Source organism: Hyperolius riggenbachi, chromosome 4 (genome assembly GCF_040937935.1).
Source record: "Hyperolius riggenbachi isolate aHypRig1 chromosome 4, aHypRig1.pri, whole genome shotgun sequence".
NCBI lineage: Eukaryota > Metazoa > Chordata > Amphibia > Anura > Hyperoliidae > Hyperolius > Hyperolius riggenbachi.
Genome location: NC_090649.1, coordinates 327,289,195 through 327,314,360, shown reverse-complemented (window position 1 = coordinate 327,314,360; position 25,166 = coordinate 327,289,195). Strand labels below are relative to the sequence as shown.

The 25,166-nt window shown below is 44.6% G+C and overlaps 1 protein-coding gene across 11 annotated transcripts in view; it reads left to right on the top strand.

Annotated features, from left to right (window-relative positions):
• Positions 1-2,686: 2,686 nt before the first annotated feature.
• C4H6orf118 (chromosome 4 C6orf118 homolog) overlaps positions 2,687-25,166 on the top strand; it is a 103,049-nt gene continuing 80,569 nt past the window's right edge. For 8 of the 11 annotated variants that reach the window (XR_011019394.1, XR_011019393.1, XR_011019391.1 and 5 more), the window contains exons 1-2: positions 2,791-3,035; positions 12,972-13,712. Coding sequence is in view for 2 of the 11 variants with exons in the window: in XM_068231759.1 (XP_068087860.1) it covers positions 13,041-13,712 (672 nt within the window). In the remaining 9 variants the exon portion in view is untranslated. The other 3 variants (XR_011019387.1, XR_011019388.1, XR_011019389.1) reach the window with 3 other exon arrangements.

Here is a 25,166-nt window from a genome sequence, read left to right as displayed (position 1 = left end):
TAAGGAAAATTTCTCAATATAAAACTAGTGTTCAGCAATAGATACAGCAAGGACCCCCCCCCCCCCCCCCCCCCCGATTAAGGAGGAGACGCAAGCGAACCAGAGAAAGAGGTTTTGAAAGGTGGGCACAGGGACATCAAACAGGTACAAAGGAGGTATAACTGGTATTTTCATTCAGACCTGGGGGTAATGTTGCCTCCAGGTCAAAGATCCACCTAGATTCTCGCTGTAACAAGAGTTTGTCCATGTCCCCACCTCGTTGGGATGCATGGATGCGGTCCAAGCCTACGAAGCGCATTTGGGCTGGATTACCAGCATGCATGGTTTTGAAATGCCTGGCCACCGGGGTGAGATTAGACATACTCTTGCTCCTTATATTGGTCACATGATCAGAAATCCTGGCACGTAGCTTTCGCTTGGTTTTGCCTATATAAAAGGCACCACATGGGCATAATAACAGATAAACTACTAACGTGGTATTACAATTTACATAATGAGCAAGTGTCCAATCTCTACCATCCGGTAGCCTGACATTCCGACCCACCTGTATGTACCTACACATGGTACAACCACCACATGTGTACGTGCCCGCTACTTTACAATGTTTAGATGTTACTGAAGGATTTACAAAATGGCTACTGAAGTTGACTTTAGATGGAGCAGCAGCGTGTGTACAGAGCATGGAGCAGCAGCGTGTGTACAGAGCATGGAGCAGCAGCGTGTGTACAGAGAATGGAGCAGCAGCGTGTGTACAGAGCATGGAGCAGCAGCGTGTGTACAGAGCATGGAGCAGCAGCGTGTGTAAGGAGCATGGTCAACTCTGGGAAACTTAATAGAGCCAGGTATGAGCACAGCCCTGTGTCCTGCTGTTTTTCCCCTTCATTACCAATGTCAGCTGTCCTCATTATCTGTATCCAAACTACTCCTGATCCATCCCGTTGTCGGTTGGGAATTTGTATTATGTGTACCCAGCATGATGTCCTACCATATTATTATACTGCACTGTGCGTGGCTGAGGGAGACCTGTCAGGAATCCCCCCTTGAAAATCCAGTGTTTGCCCCTGTGGGAGGGTGATCAGATAGATAGCTGGGTAGGCAGTTAGATTGCCAGGTGGGAGGGTGGGCAGATAGTCCGCTGTCTCCTCTGTAATACCGCTCTCAATGCTTCCTGATTTAGTGCGAGCGGTATTACAGAGGAGACAGCGTGGACCTCTAGCGTCTGCTTTACCCCGCCGGAGCCTTGTTGTACCTGCTGCTCTTCCACCACGCATAAGAGGAGGGGGGACCCCCGAGGTGAGGGAGGTTAGGAGTCGAGCCCCCCAGGGAAAAAAGTAAAAAAAAACAAACCCGGCAACACTTAATGGGGCCCTCAAAAACAGAATTTGAGGGGCCCTCGTGCGCCTGCACGGCCGTATGTCCTCCATTGATATCAGTGATTCTAGTGTGTGGGGACCTGAATGGATGGCAGCAGCAGAGGTGGAAAACCTGAATTGGTGGAGCAGAGGAATGCAGTGACGGATGCAGTATGGGTGGTAGAAGGAACAGAAAACCGGATGAAAAACTGATTCCCATTGTAACAGGTTTGTTACAATGGGAATCAGTTTTTCATCCAGTTTTCTGGATAAGTGTATCCACTGAAACGGAAAAAAAGGATCAGTTTTTACAGGATCAGTTTTTCATCTGATACAGTGCAAATGTGCAAATCCAGCCTTAAGGTGGCCACATACCATACAATGTTTTTATTTTGATTTGATTTCAGCATTCTGATCCAATTTTCCAATTGATAAGATTTGATCAGAATCTTCGAGGAACCACACATGTATTTTTGAGATTTCGGGATAAAAGATCAAAAACTCTGTAAAAATTGGTTGGTTAGAAAAATCAAGAGAAAAATTTACTGAAGGGCTATCTAACATTTTTTCTGGTTGAATACAATATCACAACCCATCACATAACATACAATTCTTGATTAAATTGGTCTCAATTTTGTAACATGTCCAATCTCAAAAAAATAAAAATAAAATAAAAATGAAAAAATGGCAAATTTGATCAGATTTCTTGATCGAACAAAAAAAGCATTTGATTTTTTTGGACAACTGATCATATTTTTTCGAATTGGTGTAAAATTGGATATTTTAATTGTATGGTGCGTGGCCACCTTTAAGCCCAATCTACACGATACGATTCTTCATGCGATTCGATTACGATTCTATTTAAGATCCGATTAAATCCGACATGTCTGATCGGGATTTGATTTGATTCAATTCGATTTGCCATTGCAAAACAATGGCAAATCTAATTGAATTAAATCAAATCCCGATCGGACATATTGGATTTAATCGGTTCGTAAATAGACTCGCAATCAAATCGCACAAAGAATCGTATTGTGTAGCTGGGTCTTTACAGTTACTCACACCAAGATCCCACAGGCAAATTGGTTCTGTTCCTTTAGCTTTTTCAGCCAGATTATGCTTTCTGCCAGAGCCAGGCACGTTTTTCTTTTGATTTTTTTTTGTTTTTGTTTGTTTTTTCCTTCAGTTCATCCGAAGTATACAGGGCAGGTGCTCTCCGTTTTTCACCCAACCCCTGCCACCACTACTGCACTCTCATATCCTGATGAAAGCTGAGCCATGTGACCTGAACTTTAGACTAGCAGCAGCAATTTTAGAGTTAACAGCAAGGGGCTGAGCCTGGCTCGAGCCGGAGAGACCAAACGTCTGAGCTTGGAAACAAGCAGGAAATTGCATAGAGGAGTCTGGACAGACACTACAGGTAGCTTGCTGTCGATAATATTCATCCTACAGACCAGCTGTCCTAGCTGATTAACGTATGTGAATACTGGAGTGCAGTGTAGCTCTCTGGTCCTGGGGATTGATGATGCAGATGCAGCGCACAGAACAGGCAACTTATGCACACAGTTGTACTTCACGGTCACGTGTATCTTCAGGCATGAAAAACAATGTTTGTTGGTCGGCATGGCAACAGCCAAACGCTCAGAACTTTCCTGTGCAGCTCAGCGGGAGAAATACAGGCAGGTAATGTTTTTTGTGGGTGATCTATGAGATACCAGCGCTGTAGACTAGTGGAAACTCGTACAGTAGCCACTTTTAGGAAATAAACAACCAGTAAATAAACTACAGTCTTTTTAACTCTTTCTAACTAACCTTAAAGTTGCAGTGCAGGAGGCTTCACCAAACACATTCTATAAGTTGGTTTAGGACATTGATGTAAGTAATGTATGGCTACTATTAGGCAGTGGCATAAGTAAGGAGCTTGGGACCCCAGCAGGGCTGGGACAAGGTCCTCCAGCACCCAAGGCTGAGACACCAAAGTGCGCCCCTCCATCCCTCCCACCCCAGCCGTCACACACTGACTGCGATTAGACTGAAGGTGGCCACTAACGGTCCAATTTGTAGCAAAAAATCGTTCTAGCGATCAGAAAATTCTGATCTGCAGAAAAATTGTTCACTACACCATCAACGAACCAATCTTTGCTTCCTATCTATCACAACCAACAAGAAAAACCAAATTTTGGTTTGACCAAAAATCCAATCAGACGAATATTTTTATAATCGTTCATAATCAATTGTGCCCATCAACGGAGATGATTTACAACCAATCTGATCAGAATTTCTGATCGCTCGAACAATTTTTCGCTAGAAATTGGACCATCAGTGGCCACCTTATGAGGCACCCCAGGGCCCCCAACACCTTGATCTCTAGTTATCTGGCTTGCAATCACTGCCAAGTATCCCCTTTTCTTATTTCTCTCTTTTCTTCAAACACAATAGGGGAATGATAGCTGAGTGAGTTGTGCGCCGCCTCCTACACTGCGCCCTGAGGCTGGAGCCTCTCTTGCCTCTGCCTTGACCCGGCCCCAGTGTGAGTTTTAGATGGGGCCCCAAGCACTCTATTAATTTGCATCCCAAAAACCTACCAAGGACAGCTGCAGTGTCGGGTATATTTAGAGCAAGGAAACAGTTTATTGAGGATTACCACTATGCAATGCACATATAGAGGTGATCATTACCAGCATAGCACCAATGAAAAGCTAATAAGATGGATGAAGGAGGGCCCTTAGTGGGCCCCTCTGGTCCCAGAGCCCAGATATGGTTGCAACCTCTGCATCCCCTATTGCTATGCCACTGGTATTAGGGCCGGTTCATATTAGCATTAACCTCCCTGGCGGTGTATTTCTGTCTGGAATTATGAGTCAAAAGCGGTACATTTTGTTTTCAAGAATTTTAGGCCTCCAATTCTTAAAGGACTTCCGAGGCCAAATAGACAAAACATTTTTTTTACCTCATTTTTAAGTTTAAGGCGGAGACCCTCCGTGCCCTCTGCTCTGTTCCACCGCCAATGTATCTATTTCAATGCCCCCAGGTCGGGTTGCGACCCCACCGCACGAGTCATGCGCTATTCCACCTCTAAGATGGCCATCGAGAGGAGCCGCGGCTGCGCAGTATGCATGGACGCTAGTGCGGCTGCGCAGCCTTTAGCCCTCCTCCAGCTGCGTACTGGGTCCCGGCAGTGATGTGAGCGCACCCGACATACGCTCAGGAGGATGCCGGGACCCAGTACGCGGCTGGAGGAGGGCTAAAGGCTGCGCAGCCGCACTAGTGTCCATGCGTACTGCGCAGCCGCGGTTCCTCTCGGCGGCCATCTTAGAGGTGGAATAGCGCACGACCCGTGCGGTGGGGTCGGCATCCGACCTGGGGGCATTGAAATAGATCCATTGGCAGCGGAGCGGAGGGCACGGAGGGTCTCCGCCTTGGATTTAAGCATGCACAGCGGGTAGTGGTAGATGCCAGGTTTTGCAAATAGGGAGGTGTGCTGCAATAGATTGACGTACTGACTGTATGTCAGGCTGCCTGTGGTGGTGGCAGAGGTCCGTTTTTATAGGCACTGTGTTTTAAAGTTCTGTTTCTCATTGCCTCCCATTCAGTGCTTGAGTCTTCATTTCCGTTCTGCTGGGCCCCGCTGTCTGGAAAAATCTCTGAAACTTGCAGTCTGTTCAGCAGAGCGTGTGGAATGGATCCATACGTTAACATTGGATCCGTTTGCATCCGTTAGGATACGTTCCATTACGATCTGCAACCGGACCATTTTTTAGTGCCAGTGTGAAGCGGTCCTTAGGGAGCCATAGACAGGTAACGGCCAGGGGTGTGTAACTGAGGGCTGCATTCCATAGAAACTTGTGATAACGCTGTGATTTGTTTTCCACTGCTGCGATCCGTCGCATGTAAGGCATGATTGAGATGCTTTTGCAATTTTTAACAGTAGGGAAAAAATGGATAGGAAAATATTGTGAATTGCCAAATAGCGGGAAAAAAAAACACAACGGTGCAACTGCTATACGATATTCTTGTACCCCATATTTGTATAGGAGGTGAATCGTACAAAACATGCAGCAGGAACGACAAGTGCGATCGGGGACAATTGTGTCCCAAATGCAGCGCACTAATGGAAACATCCTACGCCAGTGGTGCCTAACCTTTACCCAAGGGACGCACTTCATATGAAGATAAATCTTGCGGGCCAGAACACATACATACAAAATTGTAGTATGAATCTTTAAAATTGTTCTTGTTAACATGGCTTTGGAAAAGGAAAGAAAATTACAAACCAAGAATTGTTGTACTCGCCATTTCATGCTCATTTTCTTAAAGCGGGATTGTCACCATAAAAATCAAATTTCAACAGAAGGGCAAAAAATCTGATCCAGGAAATTATAGACCTGTAAGCTTAACATCAGCTGTATGCAAACTATTTGAGGGGTTACTAAGAGATACTATACATGACTTCATAGTAGAAAATATTCTTATTTCTCAGCATCAACATGTGTTTACTAAAGACAGGTCCTGTTTGACTAACATGCTCAGCTTTTATGAGGTAGTGAATGCTAATATGGATATTGGGAATGCTGTAGATGTGATATACTTGGACTTTGCAAAGGCCTTCGACACTGTTCCCCACAGAAGTCTGGTGCAAAAGTTGAGGATGCAAGGACTGGGGAAGAGTTTGTGTGCATGGATAGGGAACTGGCTAATGGACAGAAAACAAAGAGTTGTGGTCAATGGATCATACTCAAAATGGGAGACTGTTAGCAGTGGGGTCCTACAGGGGTCTGTACTGGGTCCAGTGCTCTTCAATTTATTTATGAATGACCTAGTAGATGCAGTAGTGAGCAATGTTGCTATTTTTGCAGATGATACAAAATTGTGCAGAATCATCAACTCTCAGGAAGATAGTGTCATATTGCAACAGGATCTGGATAGGATGGATATATGGGCACATACATGGCAGATGAAATTCAATGTTGACAAATGTAAAGTCATGCATTTTGGTCGTACCAATGGTCTAGCACCATACAAAATAAATGGGATACAGTTGGGAACATCAAACTTGGAGAAGGACTTAGGAGTACTCATCGACAACAAGTTAAATAATCGTACTCAATGCCAAGCCGCTGCAGCTAAAGCGAACAAAATTTTGGGATGCATTAAAAGGGAAATAAAAACTCGAGATGCTAGCATAATATTGCCCCTGTTTAACTCTCTAGTAAGGCCACATCTGGAATATGGAATTCAGTTCTGGGCACCACATTACAAAAAAGATATTGCAGTTTTAGAGCAGGTGCAGAGACGAGCTACAAAATTGATACGTGGGATGGAAGGTCTCGCTTACCAAGAAAGGTTAGATAAACTGGGTTTATTTAGTCTAGAGAAAAGACGCCTTAGAGGAGATCTAATTAACATGTATAAATACATCAGAGGGCAATATAATAGCTTGGCGGATGAGCTTTTTGTCCCTAGGCCTTCTCAAAGGACTAGAGGACATGAGCTGCGCATGGAGGAAAAACGTTTTAGCCATTTATTTAGGAAAGGGTTCTTTACGGTAAGAGTGATTAAGATGTGGAATGCATTGCCACAGGAAGTCGTTATGGCAAACTCTATACCTGCATTTAAAGGGGACTTAGATGCTTTCCTTGCGTTGAAAGACATCCATGGCTACAATTACTAGGTTATGCCTAATGATGTTGATCCAGGGATTTTATCTGATTGCCATCTGGAGTCAGGAAGGAATTTTTCCCTTTTGGGGCTAATTGGACCATGCCTTGTGGGGTTTTTTTCACCTTCCTCTGGATCAACAGGGGTATGTGGGGGACGGGCTGGAATTGTACTTTGTACTGGTTGAACTCGATGGACGTATGTCTTTTTTCAACCAAAATAACTATGTAACTATGTAACTATGTTATGGTTTGGAGTTGTCACATACCTTCGGAGCGCAGGCCCTTTAAAGGGGTTCTGTGTAGGTTAAAAAGTAAAACAAGCTGACACTTACCTGGGGCTTCTATCAGGCCCCTGCAGTGGTGATGTCCCGTGCCGTCCTCTCTCGATGCTCCGTTCCCCGCTGCCGGTACCGGGCATTATTCGTCTGACAACAGACGAATAATGCGCGCTCCCGTTCGCGTCATCGGGAGCTTACTGCGCAGGCACAGTAAAGAGGTTTCTTGTACTGCACCTGCGCAGTAAGCTCTGATGACGCGTACGGAAGCGAGAGCTCAGCCGTGCAGCCGCAGTGTAATCACTCGCGTGATTACACGGGGACCGGCGGCAGGGAATGGCGCATCAGGAGGGGACGGCGCGGGACATTACCACTGCAAGGGGCTGATAAAAGCCCCAGGTAAGTGTCAGCTTGTTTTACTTTTTAAACTACACAGAACTCCTTTAATTGCCTTTGCCAAACAGTTGCATGCTGGGGGTCTTTTTATCTATAATATATTCCTCTTTAGAGGACCACTGTCGTAAAAATCTTAACAAACTACCTAAAGACTGCATCACGCCAATGTGCGTGACCGCGGCGGCAGCCCCAGGACCGGCTAACGCCAATTGGCATCAAGTCCTGGGACCGGCTACTGCATGAGATCGCGAGCATATCCTCCTTGGTAGGCGGAGCTCAGCTCCGTCTTCAGTCTCCCAGTGGCAATCTCCGCTTTGCAGTCTGTTAGACGGTGAAACCGCCGTCTATTTACTTGGTACAGCGCTGCGATCTGCAGCAGCGCTGTACTGGGGACAGCCGTGTGACACGGCTGTCCCCTCTGTTGCTATGGCGGTGATCGGCTGTCATAGGCTGAAGCCTATGACACCTGATCACACTAATTGGCTGGTGGGGGGAGGGAGGGGGGATGATTAAAATAAAAAAAATAGTGAAAAATATTATTAAAATAAAGAAATAAGTATTTATATAAAAAAAAAAAAACACCTGGGGGCGATCAGACCCCACCAACAAAGAGCTCTGTTGGTGGGGAGAAAAGGGGGGGGGAATCACTTGTGTGCTGAGTTGTGCGGCCCTGCAGCTTGGCCTTAAAATTTCTCAAAACATGGCCTGTCTTTAGGGGATTTAACACTGCAGCCCTCGAGTGGTTTACCTGTAAACACATACAAATAAGCATGTTTCTTACAGAGTAAAATGAGCCATACATATTTTTCTCCTATGTTGCTGTCACTTACAGTAGGTAGTAGAAATCTGACATTACCGACAGGTTTTGGGCTTGTCCATCTCTCCTTCTGGGATCCTCAGCATAGCCTTTATTCTTTATAAAGCCACTCCTTGAAAAAGATTTATGCAAAGATGCTGGCCAACCTTCATGTTTGCTGCAAACCTTTTTTTTGACAGTTGCACAGAGCAAATGCCCTTCACTAAGTGCTTTTGAAAATAAAGAAAACCCTGAGAATCCCCTATGAGGAGATGGGCTAGTCCAAAACCTGTTGGTTCTGTCAGATTTATTCTACTCACTGTAAGTGACGGAAACATAGGAGAAAAGTAATTTAAGGCTCATTTTACTCTGAAAGAAACATACTTTTTATCTGTATATGTTTACATACAATGATGTGAAAAACTATTTGCCCCCTTCCTGATTTCTTATTCTTTTGCATGTTTGTTACACTTAACCCTCCTGGCGGTTTGCAAAAAAATCGCCAGGGGGCAGCAAATCTTTTTTTTTAAATTTTTTTTTTTTTCATGTAGCGAGACAAAGTCTCGCTACATGATAGCCGCTGCTCAGCGGCATCCCCCCAGCCCCTCCGATCGCCGCCGGCGATCGGAGATCCGGAGATCCCGTTCAAAGAACGGGATCTCCCGGAGGGCTTCCCCCGTCGCCATGGCGACGGGGCGGGATGACGTCACCGACGTCATCGACGTCGTGATGTCAAAGGGGATTCCGATCCACCCCATAGAGCTGCCTGGCACTGATTGGCCAGGCAGCGCACGGGGTCTGGGGGGGGGGGGGGCGGCTGCGGCGCGACGGATAGCGGCGGATCGGCGGGTAGCGGCGGCGATCGGGCACTGCACGCAGCTAGCAAAGTGCTAGCTGCGTGCAGCAAAAAAAAAATTATGCAAATCGGCCCAATCGGGGCCTGAGCGGTGCCTTCCGGCGGCATAGCCCGAACTCAGTTCGGGCTTACCGCCAGGAAGGTTAAATGTTTCTGCTCATCACAAACCGTTAACTATTAGTCAAAGATAACATAATTGAACACAAAATGCAGTTTTAAATGATGGTTTTTATTATTTAGTGAGGAAAAAAAACTCCAAATCTACATGGCCCTGTGTGAAAAAGTGATTGCCCCCCCCCCCCCCTTGTTAAAAAATAACTTAACTGTGGTTTATCACACCTGAGTTCAATTTCTGTAGTCACCCCCAGGCCTGATTACTGCCACACCTGTTTCAATCAAGAAATCACTTAAATAGGAGCTATCTGACACAGAGAAGTAGACCAAAAGCACCTCAAAAGCTAGACATCATGCCAAGATCCAAAGAAATTCAGGAACAAATGAGAACAAAAGTAATTGAGATCTATCAGTCTAGTAAAGGTTATAAAGCCATTTCTAAAGCTTTGGGACTCCAGCAAACCACAGTGAGAGCCATTATCCACAAATGGCAAAAACATGGAACAGTGATGAACCTTCCCAGGAGTGGCCAGCCAACCAAAATTACCCCAAGAGCGCAGAGAAAACTCATCCGAGAGGCCACAAAAGACCCCAGGACAACATTTAAAGAACTGCAGGCCTCACTTGCCTCAATTAAGGTCAGTGTTCATGACTCCACCATAAGAAAGAGACTGGGCAAAAACGGCCTGCATGGAACATATCCAAGGTGCAAACCACTTTTAAGCAAAAAGAACATTTAGGCTCATCTCAATTTTGCTAAAAAAAAACATTTCAATGATTGCTAAGACTTTTGGGAAAATACCTTGTGGACCGACGAGACAAAAGTTGAACTTTTTGGCAGGTGCTTGTCCTGTTACATCTGGCGTAGAAGTAACACAGAATTTCAGCAAAAGAACATCATACCAACAGTAAAATATGGTGTGATGGTCTGGGGTTGTTTTGCTGCTTCAGGACCTGGAAGGCTTGCTGTGATAGATGGAACCATGAATTCTACCGTCTACCAAAAAATCCTGAAGGAGAATGTCCGGCCATCTGTTCGTCAACTCAAGCTGAAGCGATATTGGGTGATGCAGCAGGACAATGACCCAAAACACACCAGCAAATCCACCTCTGAATGGCTGAAGAAAAACAAAATGAAGACTTTGGAGTGGCCTAGTCAAAGTCTTGACCTGAATCCTATTGAGATGTTGTGGCATGACCTTAAAAAGGCGGTTCATGCTAGAAAATCCTCAAATAAAGCTGAATTACAACAATTCTGCAGAGATGAGTGGGCCAAAATTCCTCCAGAGTGCTGTAAAAGACTCGTTGCAAGTTATCGCAAACGCTTGATTGCAGTTATTGCTGCTAAGGGTGGCCCAACCAGTTAAGTTCAGGGGGCAATTTCTTTTTCACACAGGGCCATGTAGGTTTTGAGTTTTTTTTCTCACTAAATAATAAAAACCATCATTTAAAACTGCATTTTGTGTTCAATTATGTTATCTTTGACTAATAGTTAACGGTTTTTGATGAGCAGAAACATTTAAGTGTGACAAACATGCAAAAGAATAAGAAATCAGCAAGGGGGCAAATAGTTTTTCACATCACTGTATATTTTACATTTTAAGAATTTCACAACAGTGGTCCTTTAAGTGTCCCCTGTGTCCTTTCTGTCTCTCCCTCTTTAAAAAGTGTCCCCCTGTGTCCTTTCCCTCTCTTTAAAACGTCTTTCCATGTCCAGTCTCCCCCTATTTAAAATGTGCCCCCTGTGTCCTGTCTCCCCCTTTTACAAAGTCTCCCCCTGTGCCGCGATCACTCACCCTTGGCCTTCAGGGCGTGTAAGTAACTTCAGAGCCTGCCTTCAGATCCCTGCAGCCTGATAGGTGGGGTGCACTGCCAATCATGGACGCTGCTGCTCTGTTACAGGTGCAGACGGTGCCGCGTGCGGGGCATTGGGTCCGTCATTGGAGCCAATCACTGCACTCGCTGCAAGTGATTGGCTCACAGTGTTTACAGGGTCAGGAGCCAATGAAATTTGCTCCTGACTGGCTCAGGGAGCTGTGCCTTCATACCAACGGCAGAGCGAGGCGAGAGAGCGACTCAAACGGCAGTACCAGCGGGAATTTTCCGGGGGGGGGGGGGCGGGGATTGCAGATGATTGAAATCTAAATACTGGCAGGAATAACAGGATCCAAAAGGGTGTAGATTTCAATCAGCACGGCCCGGAAGTGGTTAAGATAGGAATATCAAACTATTCCACATATAGTTGCTGAAGAAATTCACTTCTGTGTTTTGTGTTTGTTTAGGCAGATAAACCTGTCTTAATTCTCATCAGCAGCTGTAAATAGACTGCAGGAAAGCTCTTCTGAGGCAGCTCTCTAGAAAGTAACTTCTGAGACTGAACCCTTTCAGCGGCTTCAGAAGTGAAACCAAGTAATACTTCAGTGTGTTTTGGTTTTTGTTTTTTTTGTTTTTTTTAGGATTTCCACAAATTGTAATGAAGAATCCTTAAAGGGAGTCTGAAGTGAAAAACAAACAAACAAAACAGGTACTCCCCTAAGGAAAGGGAAGGCTCTGGTACATATAGAACCTTCCCGGTCTCCTCGCGGTCCCCGCGTTTCCCCGCATGCTCCCCCGTTAGCAGTCTAAGACCCATGGGTCGTAGACTGCTCTCTTCCATTGGGCTGGCTTTGGAATTGTTCGGAAAAACACTCTGGCTTTTGAAGACGGGCTGCTCCGTACTGCGCACGCGTAAGCACCCTCTCTCGCACACGCGCACATTCGCTGTACAGAGCTGCCGGTCTTTAGAAGCCCGAGTGCTTCCGAAGACTTCAGAAGTCTCTCCCGGCGGAAAATTCAAATTGAGGAGCTTGTGGGGGAAACGAGGACACCGTTTGGAGAATGGGAAGGCTCTATGGAACCCGGAGCCTTCCCTCTCCTTAGTTGAGTATGTTTGTTTTTTTTTTTTTTTTTTTACTTCAGGCTAATCTTTTTGAGCAGTTAGGATGTTTTATTACACTTTAATTTAAATTAAATTCCACTAGCTTTGAACCATTCAATGCAATACAGATCTCCTGCATCCACCAGATTTATAAAACAAACCGCTTTTAAAAACCAATGCAGTTTCAAATAAAGCCTATTGACTCAGTTCACTAGTTCACAGGGCTCAGTTGCGTTCAGAGATGGATTAAGATGTAATGAGGCTCTAGGCAAGGTGGTCCTTTTGGTAAGCTGAAGTGAAGAAAGTTCACTAGGTTGCCTGGTGAATGATCCTACTCTGGTTGCGTTGTTGAATAATTCTGCATGTCGGCTCACTGCCCATACAATTGTATGGGGCTGTTCACAGTACTACGTTGTAACTGATTGCGTTATTTTTAACTCGCAGCATGCAGGCTTTGTATTAAAGTGTATATCCAGTCTCCATTGCAGTTTGCACACATTGTAATGCGTGTGTTATGCAACTGACCACTGTAAACCTAGGCTGAGCCTTTCATTTCTTTTATTAAGTTTCGTTCAAATTCATATGTAAAATTTTTCTTTCCTCAGATGTTGTTGGACCTCATTTGCTTGAACACTTGAGATGAAATGTGTGTACTAAGAACATAGCAAATTAAAATGTTACCGCTGAACAAACTTTTGGACAAGATAGAAAGAGGAAACAAAAAAGATTCCTGGGATTTTACAGGCGGACATCTAAATCACAACCATCTTTTCAAGCCTCCGGTTGTTGAAGTGAAGACCTTTTGGAGAAGTGGACAGACACCACAGAAGGTTCAATGTAACAAACTTACAGATCATAAAACATCAAGTGAATCTGATGTAAACATCAAGAAAATGAAGGACGCTTTTGCAAAGTTTACTCTTAAAACCAGTTTAGTTCAAGGAACTCTCAAGACCAAATCTGTTGGTACACTTTCTCCAGGGGTAAAGCACACTGGCCCTGCTACTCCCATAAATACCCCATTCGTTAGTTCTGTTTTGGAAACGCAGTCATTTGGGACCTGCAAAGAAAATTTGGAACATGAATATTATGAAGAATCATTGCTAAGTAATGAACCTGAGGCTTCTGATTTAAAGTCGCTGCCTCCAAAAGGAGGACTATATAAACCAAGCCAGTACTACACAAGCCAATATACCTTTATGCCAAATTATTTATCTGGTCTCACAAAGTCAGATCAATTCAGAATGTTTTTACAGTTTGATAAAGAAGTTATTCAGAGACCAGATTTGACAAAAGATTTCTGGAAGAATACCATGGTTGAAAAATATGAGAAACAACTGACAAAGGTATGAGCTTGAGTTATATGCAGGGTCATCACAGAACTACAGTATATGGAGTTTTAAGCGGCCTATACAGATAATATATTTAATAGTCCAAAGTCATCATTCTGGGTGGCTGCAGGCCCCACACCACCAACAGATAGAGTAAAAAATATCACAAAACATGGTTTTGGGTAACATTCTCTGTAGGACTTCGGACTGTCCATAGTGCTGGCCAATTTTTGTTAGGATAATTTTAAGTGTCCATGTTAAAAGGAACCTGAGGTGAGGTGCCATATTTATTTCCTTAAACAATATCATTTTTCTGGCAGTCCAGCTGATCTTTCTGGTCAGTAAGGTCTAAAGGTCTATTCCACCAAATGATTTTTACGTGAGCGATTTCTGTGTGACGAACAACTTTTCGCAATATAGCACAACATCGTTTAACGAAAGTTTGTTAAACGATGTTCATTAACAGCGATTGCATGTGATAATTGTTCACTTTGAATGACTGCCATTTTGCTTTCCAATTGTGGACCGTCTTCTTGATCGCCATTGACCCCCATGTTAATTAATGCGATCATTCAACAATGCGTTGGCACCTGTCATTTATTCCTTCGTTCGCAATTGTGGAAGATGGATCAGGGAACGATCATCCGTCGGATTGTTCATCGCCACTTATCCCCCTGACCCATCTTCTGCGGTCTTGTGGTGAGTATGTAGCTTAAATCCCACACCTAAAACAAGCATGCATCTAATCTTGTCAGATTTGTTATAGACATCTGATCTGCATGCTTGTTCAGGGTCTATGGCTTAAAGGGATACTGTAGGGGGGTCAGGGGAAAATGAGTTGAACTTACCCGGGGCTTCTAACGGTCCCCCGCAGACATCCGTGTCCTCGATCCCGCTGATGTCATCAACAGCGCACAACGCAGGCCCAGTATGGTCTGTGTCTGCGCAGTACACTCCTGGTGACATCAGCGGGAGCGAGGACACGGGCGTGCAGGCGCAGTGGTTTTCTGACTTTAAAGTCAGAAATTCCAGAAGTGAACTGGAGGCGGGGCCGGAGCATTGGTGAGTGGCTGCGCCAACACTGGATGTCTGCGTGGGATCATTAGAAGCCACGGGTAAGTTCAGCTCATTTTCCCCCGACCCCCCTACAGTATCCCTTTAAAGTATTAGATGCAGAGGATCAGCAGGGCACCCAAGTAATGTGCATTATTTAAAAGGAAATAAACATGTCAGCCTTCATATTCCTCTCACCGCCTATGTGTGGGTAAGCAAGAGCAGATAATAGACAGACCTTTCTGCGTGAGGAAAAATAAATGCTTGTGAGATTGCAAGATAAATAGACCAGGGTGCAAACTGCATATACAATCTTCTTCAGAGGAGAAGATCAACTGTGAACTAGACAGGTCATTACTTTCCCCAGAACAATCAGATTTTGGTCCACCAGGAGTGTAGCCTCTGCACAGACCTGACATCAGGATGGCCCACACAGTTAAGCCTATAAAGAAGCCTATAAAGAACTGCACAGACACTCCCTACAGGCAGCAGAATTTGACTACTGCAAGGGCAACAACATTAGCTGCATAATACGCCTTACCTGAGGCTATTACCAGCCCCCTGCAGCTGCCCTGTACTTGCGCTGGGACAAACTAATCCTCCGGACTCCCGCAGTGACTCAGTTTTGTTTTCAGTCACTTAGCCAGTCGATGGCCACTGTGCCCATGCAGCCCTGGCCGCGCACGTCCTCCATCATGCTCCCATTGCTGGAAGCGTCCTGCACTTGCGCATTATGAGATTTTCTCATTCTCATCATTTCAGCTTTTTACTCCACAACGAGCAGCTTCCACAATTCTCACCTATGTTACAAATTATAATTTTTCAACAAAGTTGCTTAAACACCCTGCGACCGCCTTACGCATATTGGCAGCCGCAGAGTGGCTTCCTTGTTCCTCAGTCAGGTCATATGGCGTCATCTCGCGAGAGGCGAGATTTGCAGGGAATGAGCACTCACACAAGTGCACATTCCCTGCAGTAAGCACAGAGGCCCCCTGTGATCTGCCTGCCAGCCAGCGATCGGAGCTGGCAGGCTGTTTTTAGCATTAATAAAGTAAATATATATGTATATAGTGCTGCAATGATGAGCAGCGCTGCATAGTAAACAGCCTTTTCACTTAACTGTCCCTTGGAGGGGCTCACAATCTAATCCCTATCATAGGCATATGCCTATGTATGTATAGTGTAGTGTATATGAAATGTAGTCTAGTGCTAATTTTTTTTTTGGGGGGGGGGGGGGGGAGGGTGAATAAAAGAATGAGGGCTTTTAAAAAAAATATCGTTTTTAATTAATAAAAAAAAAACCTAAAGAACGCAGCAGCAATCAGGGACCGCCAAAAGAAAGCTCTATTAGTGAGAAGAAAAGGAGGTAAAATAAGTTGTATGATCGAGCAATAAACCGTTAAAGTTGTGAAGTGCCGAATTGTAAAAAAATCACCTGAACACTAGGGGTGTATAAACCTCTGGTCCTCAAGAGATTACACTTTGTGTGTGTGTGTATGTGTGTGTATGTATATATACAGGATCTTCTCAAAAAAATAGCATATTGTGATAAAGTTCATTATTTTCTGTAATGTACTGATAAACATTAGACTTTCATATATTTTAGATTCAAATACACACAACTGAAGTAGTTCAAGCCTTTTATTGTTTTAATATTGATGATTTTAGCATACAGCTCATGATAACCCAGATTTCCTATCTCAAAAAATTAGCATATTTCATCCGACCAATAAAAGAAATGTGTTTTTAAAACAAAAAAAGTCAACCTTCAAATAATTATGTTCAGTTATGCACTCAATACTTGGTCGGGAATCCTTTTGCAGAAATGACTGCTTCAATGCGGCATGGCATGGAGGCAATCAGCCTGTGGCATTGCTCAGGTGTTATGGAGGCCCAGAATGCTTCAATAGCGGCCTTAAGCTCATCCAGGGTGTTGGGTCTTGCGTCTCTCAACTTTCTCTTCACAATATCCCACAGATTCTCTATGGGGTTCAGGTCAGGAGAGTTGGCAGGCCAATTGAGCACAGTAATACCATGGTCAGTAAACCATTTACCAGTGGTTTCGGCACTGTGAGCAGGTGCCAGGTCATGCTGAAAAATGAATTCTTCATCTCCATAAAGCTTTTCAGCAGATGGAAGCATGAACCCACTTTTGAATCAGAAACAGAGGCAGAAGCGCCTGACCTGGGCTACAGAGAAGCAGCACTGGACTGTTGCTCAGTGGTCCAAAGTACTTTTTTCGTATGAAAGCAACTTTTACATGTCATTCGGAAATCAAGGTGCCAGAGTCTGAAGGAAGACAGGGGAGAGGGAAATGCCAAAATGCCTGAAGTCCAGTGTCAAGTACCCACAGTCAGTGATGGTCTGGGGTGCCATGTCAGCTGCTGGTGTTGGTCCACTGTGTTTTATCAAGGGCAGGGTCAATGCAGCTAGCTATCAGGAGATTTTGGAGCACTTCATGCTTCCATCTGCTGAAAAGATTTATGGAGATGAAGATTTCATTTTTCAGCACGACCTGGCACCTGCTCACAGTGCCAAAACCACTGGTAAATGGTTTACTGACTATGGTATTACTGTGCTCAATTGGCCTGCTAACTCTCCTGACCTGAACCCCATAGAGAATCTGTGGGATATTGTGAAGAGAAAGTTGAGAGATGCAAGACCAGACACTCTGGATGAGCTTAAGGCCGCTATCGAAGCATCCTGGGCCTCCATAACACCTGAGCAATGCCACAGGCCAATTGCCTCCATGCCACGCCGCATTGAAGCAGTAAGTTCTGCAAAAGGATTCCCGACCAAGTATTGAGTGCATAACTGAACATAATTATTTGAAGGTTGACTTTTTTTGTTTTAAAAACACTTTTCTTTTATAGGTCGGATGAAATATGCTAATTTTTTGAGATAGGAAATTTGGGTTTTCATGAGCTGTATGCCAAAATCATCAATATTAAAACAATAAAAGGCTTGAACTACTTCAGTTGTGTGTATTTGAATCTAAATTATATGAAAGTCTAATGTTTATCAGTACATTACAGAAAATAATGAACTTTATCACAATATGCTAATTTTTTGAGAAGATCCTGTATATATATGTATATATATATATATATATATATATATATATATATGTGTGTATATATATATAAATATATATATATATATATATATATATATATATATATATATATATATATATATATATATATATATATATATATATATATATATATATATATATATATTGTGATATTCAGGGGGACTGGGACTCACAGCCAGCACGCAGGAGACGGTCAGTTCAAAGCACAGTTCATTTATTGAATGCTCAAACAAAGAGGCTTCATTAACCACTTCCCGACCGCCGTATTGACAATTGGCGGCCGGGAAGTGGACCCCGCAAGGACCGCCGTATTGACAAATGGCGGCGGTCCTTGTAGGGGCATGGGCGGAGCGATCGCGTCATCCATGACGCGATCCTCCGCCGGCGCCTGTCTCCGCTCACCCGCCGCAACATCCCGCCGGCCATACGGAAACGCCGGCGGGATGTTAACCCGACGATCGCCGCATACAAAGTGTATAATACACTTTGTAATGTTTACAAAGTGTATTATACAGGCTGCCTCCTGCCCTGGTGGTCCCAGTGTCCGAGGGACCACCAGGGCAGGCTGCAGCCACCCTATGTCGCACCCAAGCACACTGATTTCTCCCCCTCCTGCCCCAGATCGCAAACAGCACCCCTCAGACCCCCCCCCCCCTGCCCACCCCCCAGATCCCTGTTTGCACCCAATCACCCCCCTAATCACCCATCAATCACTCCCTGTCACTGTCTGTCAACGCTATTTTTTTTTTAACCCCCCCCACCCCCTGCCCCCTCCTGATCACCCCCCCACCCCTCAGATTCTCCCCAGACCCCCCCCCCCCAGACCCCCCCTGTGTACTGTATGCATCTATCCCCCCTGATCACCTGTCAATCACCCATCAATCACCCCCTGTCGCTGCCACCCATCAATCAGCCCCTAACCTGCCCCTTGCGGGCAATCTGATCACCCACCCACATCGATAGATCACCCGCAGATCCGACATCAGATCACCACCCAAGCGCAGTGTTTACATCTATTCTCTCCTCTAAACACCCACTAATTACCCATCAATCACCCATCAATCACCCCCTATCACCACCTGTCACTGTTACCCATCAGATCAGACCCTAATCTGCCCCTTGCGGGCACCCAATCACCCGCCTACACGCTCAGATTGCCCTCAGACCCCCCCTTATCAATTCGCCAGGGCATTATTTACATCTGTCCTTCCCTGTAATAACCCACTGATCACCCATCAATCACCCCCTGTCACTGCCACCCATCAATCACCCCCTGTCACTGCCACCCATCAATCAGCCCCTAACCTGCCCCTTGCGGGCAATCTGATCACCCACCCACACCAATAGATCGCCCGCAGATCCGACATCAGATCACCTCCCAAGTGCAGTGTTTACATCTGTTCTCTCCTCCAAACACCCACTAATTACCCATCAATCACCCCCTGTCACTGCTACCCATCAGATTAGACCCCTATCTGCCCCTAGGGCACTCAATCACCCGCCCATACCCTCAGAATGCCCTCAGACCCCAGCCCTGATCACCTCGCCAGTGCATTGCTTGCATCTATTCCCCCCTCTAATTACACCTTGAGACACCCATCAATCACCTCCTGTCACCCCCTAGCACACCTACCCATCAGATCAGGCCCTAATTTGCCCCGTGTGGGCTCCTGATCACTCGGCCAAACCCTCAGATCCCCCTCAGACCTCCTTCCGATCACCTCCCCAGTGCATTGATTGCATCTATTTTTCCCTCTAACCACCCCCTGAGACACCCATCAATCACCTCCTGTCACCCCCTAGCACTCCTATCCATCAGATCAGGCCCAATACAACCTGTTATCTAAAAGGCCACCCTGCTTATGACCGGTTCCACAAAATTCGCCCCCTCATAGACCACCTATCATCAAAATTTTCAGATGCTTATACCCCTGAAGAGTCATTTTGAGACATTTGGTTTCCAGACTACTCACGGTTTTGGGCCCGTAAAATGCCAGGGCGGTATAGGAACCCCACAAACTGACCCTATTTTAGAAAAAAGACACCCCAATGTATTCTGTTAGGTGTATGACGAGTTCATAGAAGATTTTATTTTTTGTCAAAAGTTAGCGGAAATTGATTTTTGTTTTTTTTTCACAAAGTGTCATTTTTCACTAACTTGTGACAAAAAATAAATTCTTTTATGAACTCGCCATACACCTAACGGAATACCTTGGGGTGTCTTCTTTCTAAAATGGGGTCACTTGTGGGGTTCTTATACTGCCCTGGCATTTTAGGGGCCCTAAACCGTGAGGAGTAGTCTAGAAAACAAATGCCTCAAAATGACCTGTGATTAGGACGTTGGGCCCCTTAGCGCACCTAGGCTGCAAAAAAGTGTCACACATGTGGTATCGACGAACTCAGGAGAAGTAGTATAATGTGTTTTGGGGTGTATTTTTACACATACCCATGCTGGGTGGGAGAAATCTCTCTGTAAATGGACAATTGTGTGTAAAAAAAATCAAACAATTGTCATTTACAGAGATATTTCTCCCACCCAGCATGGGTATGTGTAAAAATACACCCCAAAACACATTATACTACTTCTCCTGAGTACGGCGGTACCACATATGTGGCACTTTTTTACACCCTAAGTACGCTAAGGGGCCCAAAGTCCAATGAGTACCTTTAGGATTTCACAGGTCATTTTGCGACATTGTTGGTTTCAAGACTACTCCTCACAGTTTAGGGCCCCTAAAATGCCAGGGCAGTATAGGAACCCCACAAATGACCCCATTCTAGAAAGAAGACACCCAAAGGTATTCCGTTAGGAGTATGGTGAGTTCATAGAAGATTTAATTTTTTGTCACAGGTTAGCCGAAAATGACACTTTGTGAAAAAAAACTATTAAAATCAATTTCCGCTAACTTGTGACAAAAAAATAAAAACTTCTATGAACTCACCATACTCCTAACGGAATACCTTGGGGTGTCTTCTTTCTAAAATGGGGTCATTAGTGGGGTTCCTATACTGCCCTGGCATTTTAGGGGCCCTAAACCGTGAGGAGTAGTCTTGAAACAAAAATGACCTGTGAAATCCTAAAGGTACTCATTGGACTTTGGGCCCCTTAGCGCAGTTAGGCTGCAAAAAAGTGCCAATCATGTGGTATCGCCGTACTCGGGAGAATTATATAATGTGTTTTGGGGTGTATTTGTACACATACCCATGCTGGGTGGGAGAAATACCTCTGTAAATGACAATCTTTTTATTTTTTTACACACAATTGTCAATTTACAGAGTTATTTCTCCCACCCAGCATGGGTATGTGTAAAAATACACCCCAAAACACATTGTACTACTTCTCCCTAATACAGCGATACCACATGTGCGGCACTTTTTTGCACCCTAACTGCGCTAAGGGGCCCAAAGTCCAATGAGTACCTTTAGGATTTCACAGGTCATTTTGAGAAATTTTGTTTCAAGACTACTCCTCACGGTTTAGGGCCCCTAAAATGCCAGGACAGTATAGGAACCCCACAAATGACTCCATTTTAGAAAGAAGACACCCCAAGGTATTCTGTTAGTAGTACGGTGAGTTCATAGAAGATTTTATTTTTTGTCACAAGTTAGCGGAAATTGATTTTTATTGTTTTTTTTCACAAAGTGTCACTTTCCGCTAACTTGTGACAAAAAATAAAATCTTCTATGGACTCACCGTACTACTAACAGAATACCTTTGGGTGTCTTCTTTCTAAAATGGGGTCATTTGTGGGGTTCCTATACTGTCCTGGCATTTTAGGGCCCTAAACCGTGAGGAGTAGTCTTGAAACGAAATTTCTCAAAATGACCTGTGAAATCCTAAAGGTACTCATTGGACTTTGGGCCCCTTAGCGCAGTTAGGGTGCAAAAAAGTGCCACACATTTGGTATCGCCGTACTCAGGAGAAGTAGTATAATGTTTTTTGGGGTGTATTTTTACACATACCCATACTGAGTGAGAGAAAGATCTCTGTAAATGGACAATTGTGTGTAAAAAAAATTAAAAAATTGTCATTTACAGAGATATTTCTCCCACCCAGCATCGGTATGTGTAAAAATACACCCCAAAACACATTATACTACTTCTCCTGAGTACGACAATACCACATGTGTGGCACTTTTTTGCAGCCTAACTGCGCTAAGGGGCCCAAAGTCCAATGAGCACCTTTAGGCTTTACAGGGGTGCTTACAAATTAGCACCCCCCAAAATGCGAGGACAGTAAACACAGCCCACAAATGACCCCGTTTTGGAAAGTAGACAGTTCAAGGTATTCAGAGAGGGGCATGGTGAGTCCGTGGCAGATTTCATTTTTTTTTGTCGCAAGTTAGAAGAAATGGAAACTTTTTTTTTTTTTTGTCACAAAGTGTCATTTTCCGCTTACTTGTGACAAAAATTAATAGCTTCTATGAACTCACTATGCCTCTCAGTGAATACTTTGGGATGTCTTCTTTCCAAAATGGGGTCATTTGGGGGGTATTTATACTATCCTGAAATTCTAGCCCCTCATGAAACATGTCAGGTGGTCAGAAAAGTCATAGATGCTTGAAAATGGGAAAATTAACTTTTTGCACCATAGTTTGTAAACGCTATAACTTTTACCCAAACCAATAAATATACACTGAATGGGTTTTTTTTTATCAAAAACATGTTTGTCCACATTTTTCGCGCTGCATGTATACAGAAATTTTACTTTATTTGAAAAATTTCAGCACAGAAAGTTAAAAAAATCATTTGTTTGCCAAAATTCATGTCTTTTTTGATGAATATAATAAAAAGTAAAAATCGCAGGAGCAATCAAATAGCACCAAAAGAAAGCTTTATTAGTGACAAGAAAAGGAGCCAAAATTCATTTAGGTGGTAGGTTGTATGAGCGAGCAATAAACCGTGAAAGCTGCAGTGGTCTGAATGGAAAAAAAAGTGGCCGGTCCTTAAGGGGGGTAAAGCCCACGGTCCTCAAGTGGTTAATCAGCATGAAATATCAAAGAAAGAGAGGCTTACTTCAGCCACATGAGAGCATCCAAGTGTCCACAGCAAACATATAGTCCACAGGAAAAGAAAGTCCAGAAATCCTGCACAGTCCAGCCTTGTTTCCTCACGGAAAGCTGTGAATATTACTCCAGATAGGGGTGTAAGTCCTGCTGCACACACAGAGGCTTGCAGCACACACAGAGGCTTGCAGCTCACTGCTGCACACACTCAGCCAGAGTGCACAGGTCTGCACCTGACTTATTACCTGCATTCCTGCTGGGCAGGTAGGAAAATCTGATCTGTATCCAGGTGGAGTGAGCGGCCCACCCATTCCATCCTTCTCACTCCTGAGTCCAGCCCTGAAACTGCTATCAAAGATAGCAACCTTGGTTGCTAATCAACAATCCTGGACTCATTTCCGGATACAGACAGGATTCACTGAGACCAAACAATACAGGCAGGAGAAATGTACCGTCCATCCAGGACCTGTCCAAGTGGTCCTGTACATATCCCCCCCTCTGCCTCAACCCCATGGGGGTGGGGGCGCCATAAGACCCCAAACAATGCACCCTGGAAAGGGCATCTGCATTCTGGTGTACCTTGCCTGGCCTGTGTTCCACCACAAAATTGAATTCCTTGAGAGAGAGAAACCATCGTGTGAGCCGGGCATTGGTGGTCTTATTTCTCCTCATCCACGATAGAGGAGCATGATCTGAGACCAACCTAAATTTTCTCCCAAAAAGGTAATATTGCAGAGAGTCTAGCGCCCACTTTATGGCCAGACATTCCCTTTCCACGACCGCATAGTTTCTCTCAGCAGCTGTCAATTTTCGGCTGAGAAAAATTACCGGATGTTCCTCTCCCTCAATCACCTGTGACAGAACTGCTCCAACCCCAACATCATAAGCGTCAGTCTGAACGACAAACTCCCAAGAAAAATCAGGTGCTACCAACTCTGGATGGTGACATAATGCAGATTTTAATTCCAAAAATGCTTTTTCTGCATCTGCATTCCAGTCAATCATGACCGGTTTTCGCCCTTTCGTTAGGTCAGACAGGGGAGTGGCGATAGTGGAGAAATTGGGAACAAACCTTCGGTAATAACCCACAATTCCCAGGAATGCCCGAACTTGTTTTTTTTTGTGAGGGGGAGGGGCCAGTTCTGAATTGCCTCTGTCTTGTTCACCTGGGGTTTTACCAACCCTCGACCGACGATGTATCCAAGATACTTAGCTTCCTCCATCCCGATCGCACACTTCTCTGGATTCAACGTGAAGCCTCCTTTTTTTTAAAGAATCCAGCACTGCCTGTAATTTTGGGAGGTGAGACTCCCAATCCATGCTAAAAATAACTATGTCATCTAAATAAACCGACGCCAGGGGCAAACGCAGGATTTTTAAGGGGGGGATTCCTGAAAGGTCCAGAAGCACTTAAGTCCCCGAGTGCTTCTGAAGACAGGTGGCTCCATACTGCCCATGCACAAAAGTGCGCTGGCGTATTACGGGGCTGCCTGTCTTTGGAAGTACTCAAGGACACAAGTGTTTCTGAGGGCTTCTGGTAGCAGCAAATTTGAACGGGGGACAGCGCTGGAACAACTCCCCGAGAGAGAAACGGCAGATAGACTTAGTTTGGACAATTCAGTGGAATATGCCACAGTGTCACGTAGCGCAAGCGATAGCCATATGATGCAGTGTTATATGCATCTGCGGAAGATGGCGGCGCTATATAAATACTAAATAATAATAATTTGCCTCACCAGGATTGCACTTTTATTTAGCTTTCCTGTATGACAAGAAGACACAAACACCCAGCACTAGGGAAAGAGGGAATCAAAGGTGAATGAGGGAGAGCTGGTGCACACCAAGAGGGCTTCTGAGCGTTTTTCAAATCGACAGTGATTTGAAAAGCGCTTGGCTAATGTTACCCTATGAGGGTGTTCTCACAGCAGCGTTGTGATTTTTTCAAAATCGCAGGTATATTGCATGTAGCATTTTTTTGAGCAATTCATTCAGAAATCGCTCTGAAAATCGCTTCACAAAATTGCACTCACTAATTGCTAGCAATTGCTATTGTGATTTTGGCGTGCATTAGCCCAGTAAGAGGAGGAGTGAATAGAGACTGAGAATAGCCTGAGATGGAGCAGAGAGCTTATCTGTATTGCTGAAAGCAGCCCACCTGGAGTCTTGGGACTGTCAAAAACTTTTCACCTTGTTTAACACCTTATCCACACATGCAGTCATTATAACAATGAGGAGAGACCAGACAGATGTTTGCCCACAGACCCTCCATGCAAGCTCTGCATCATGATGTGTATATTTACCAGCTTGCCTGTC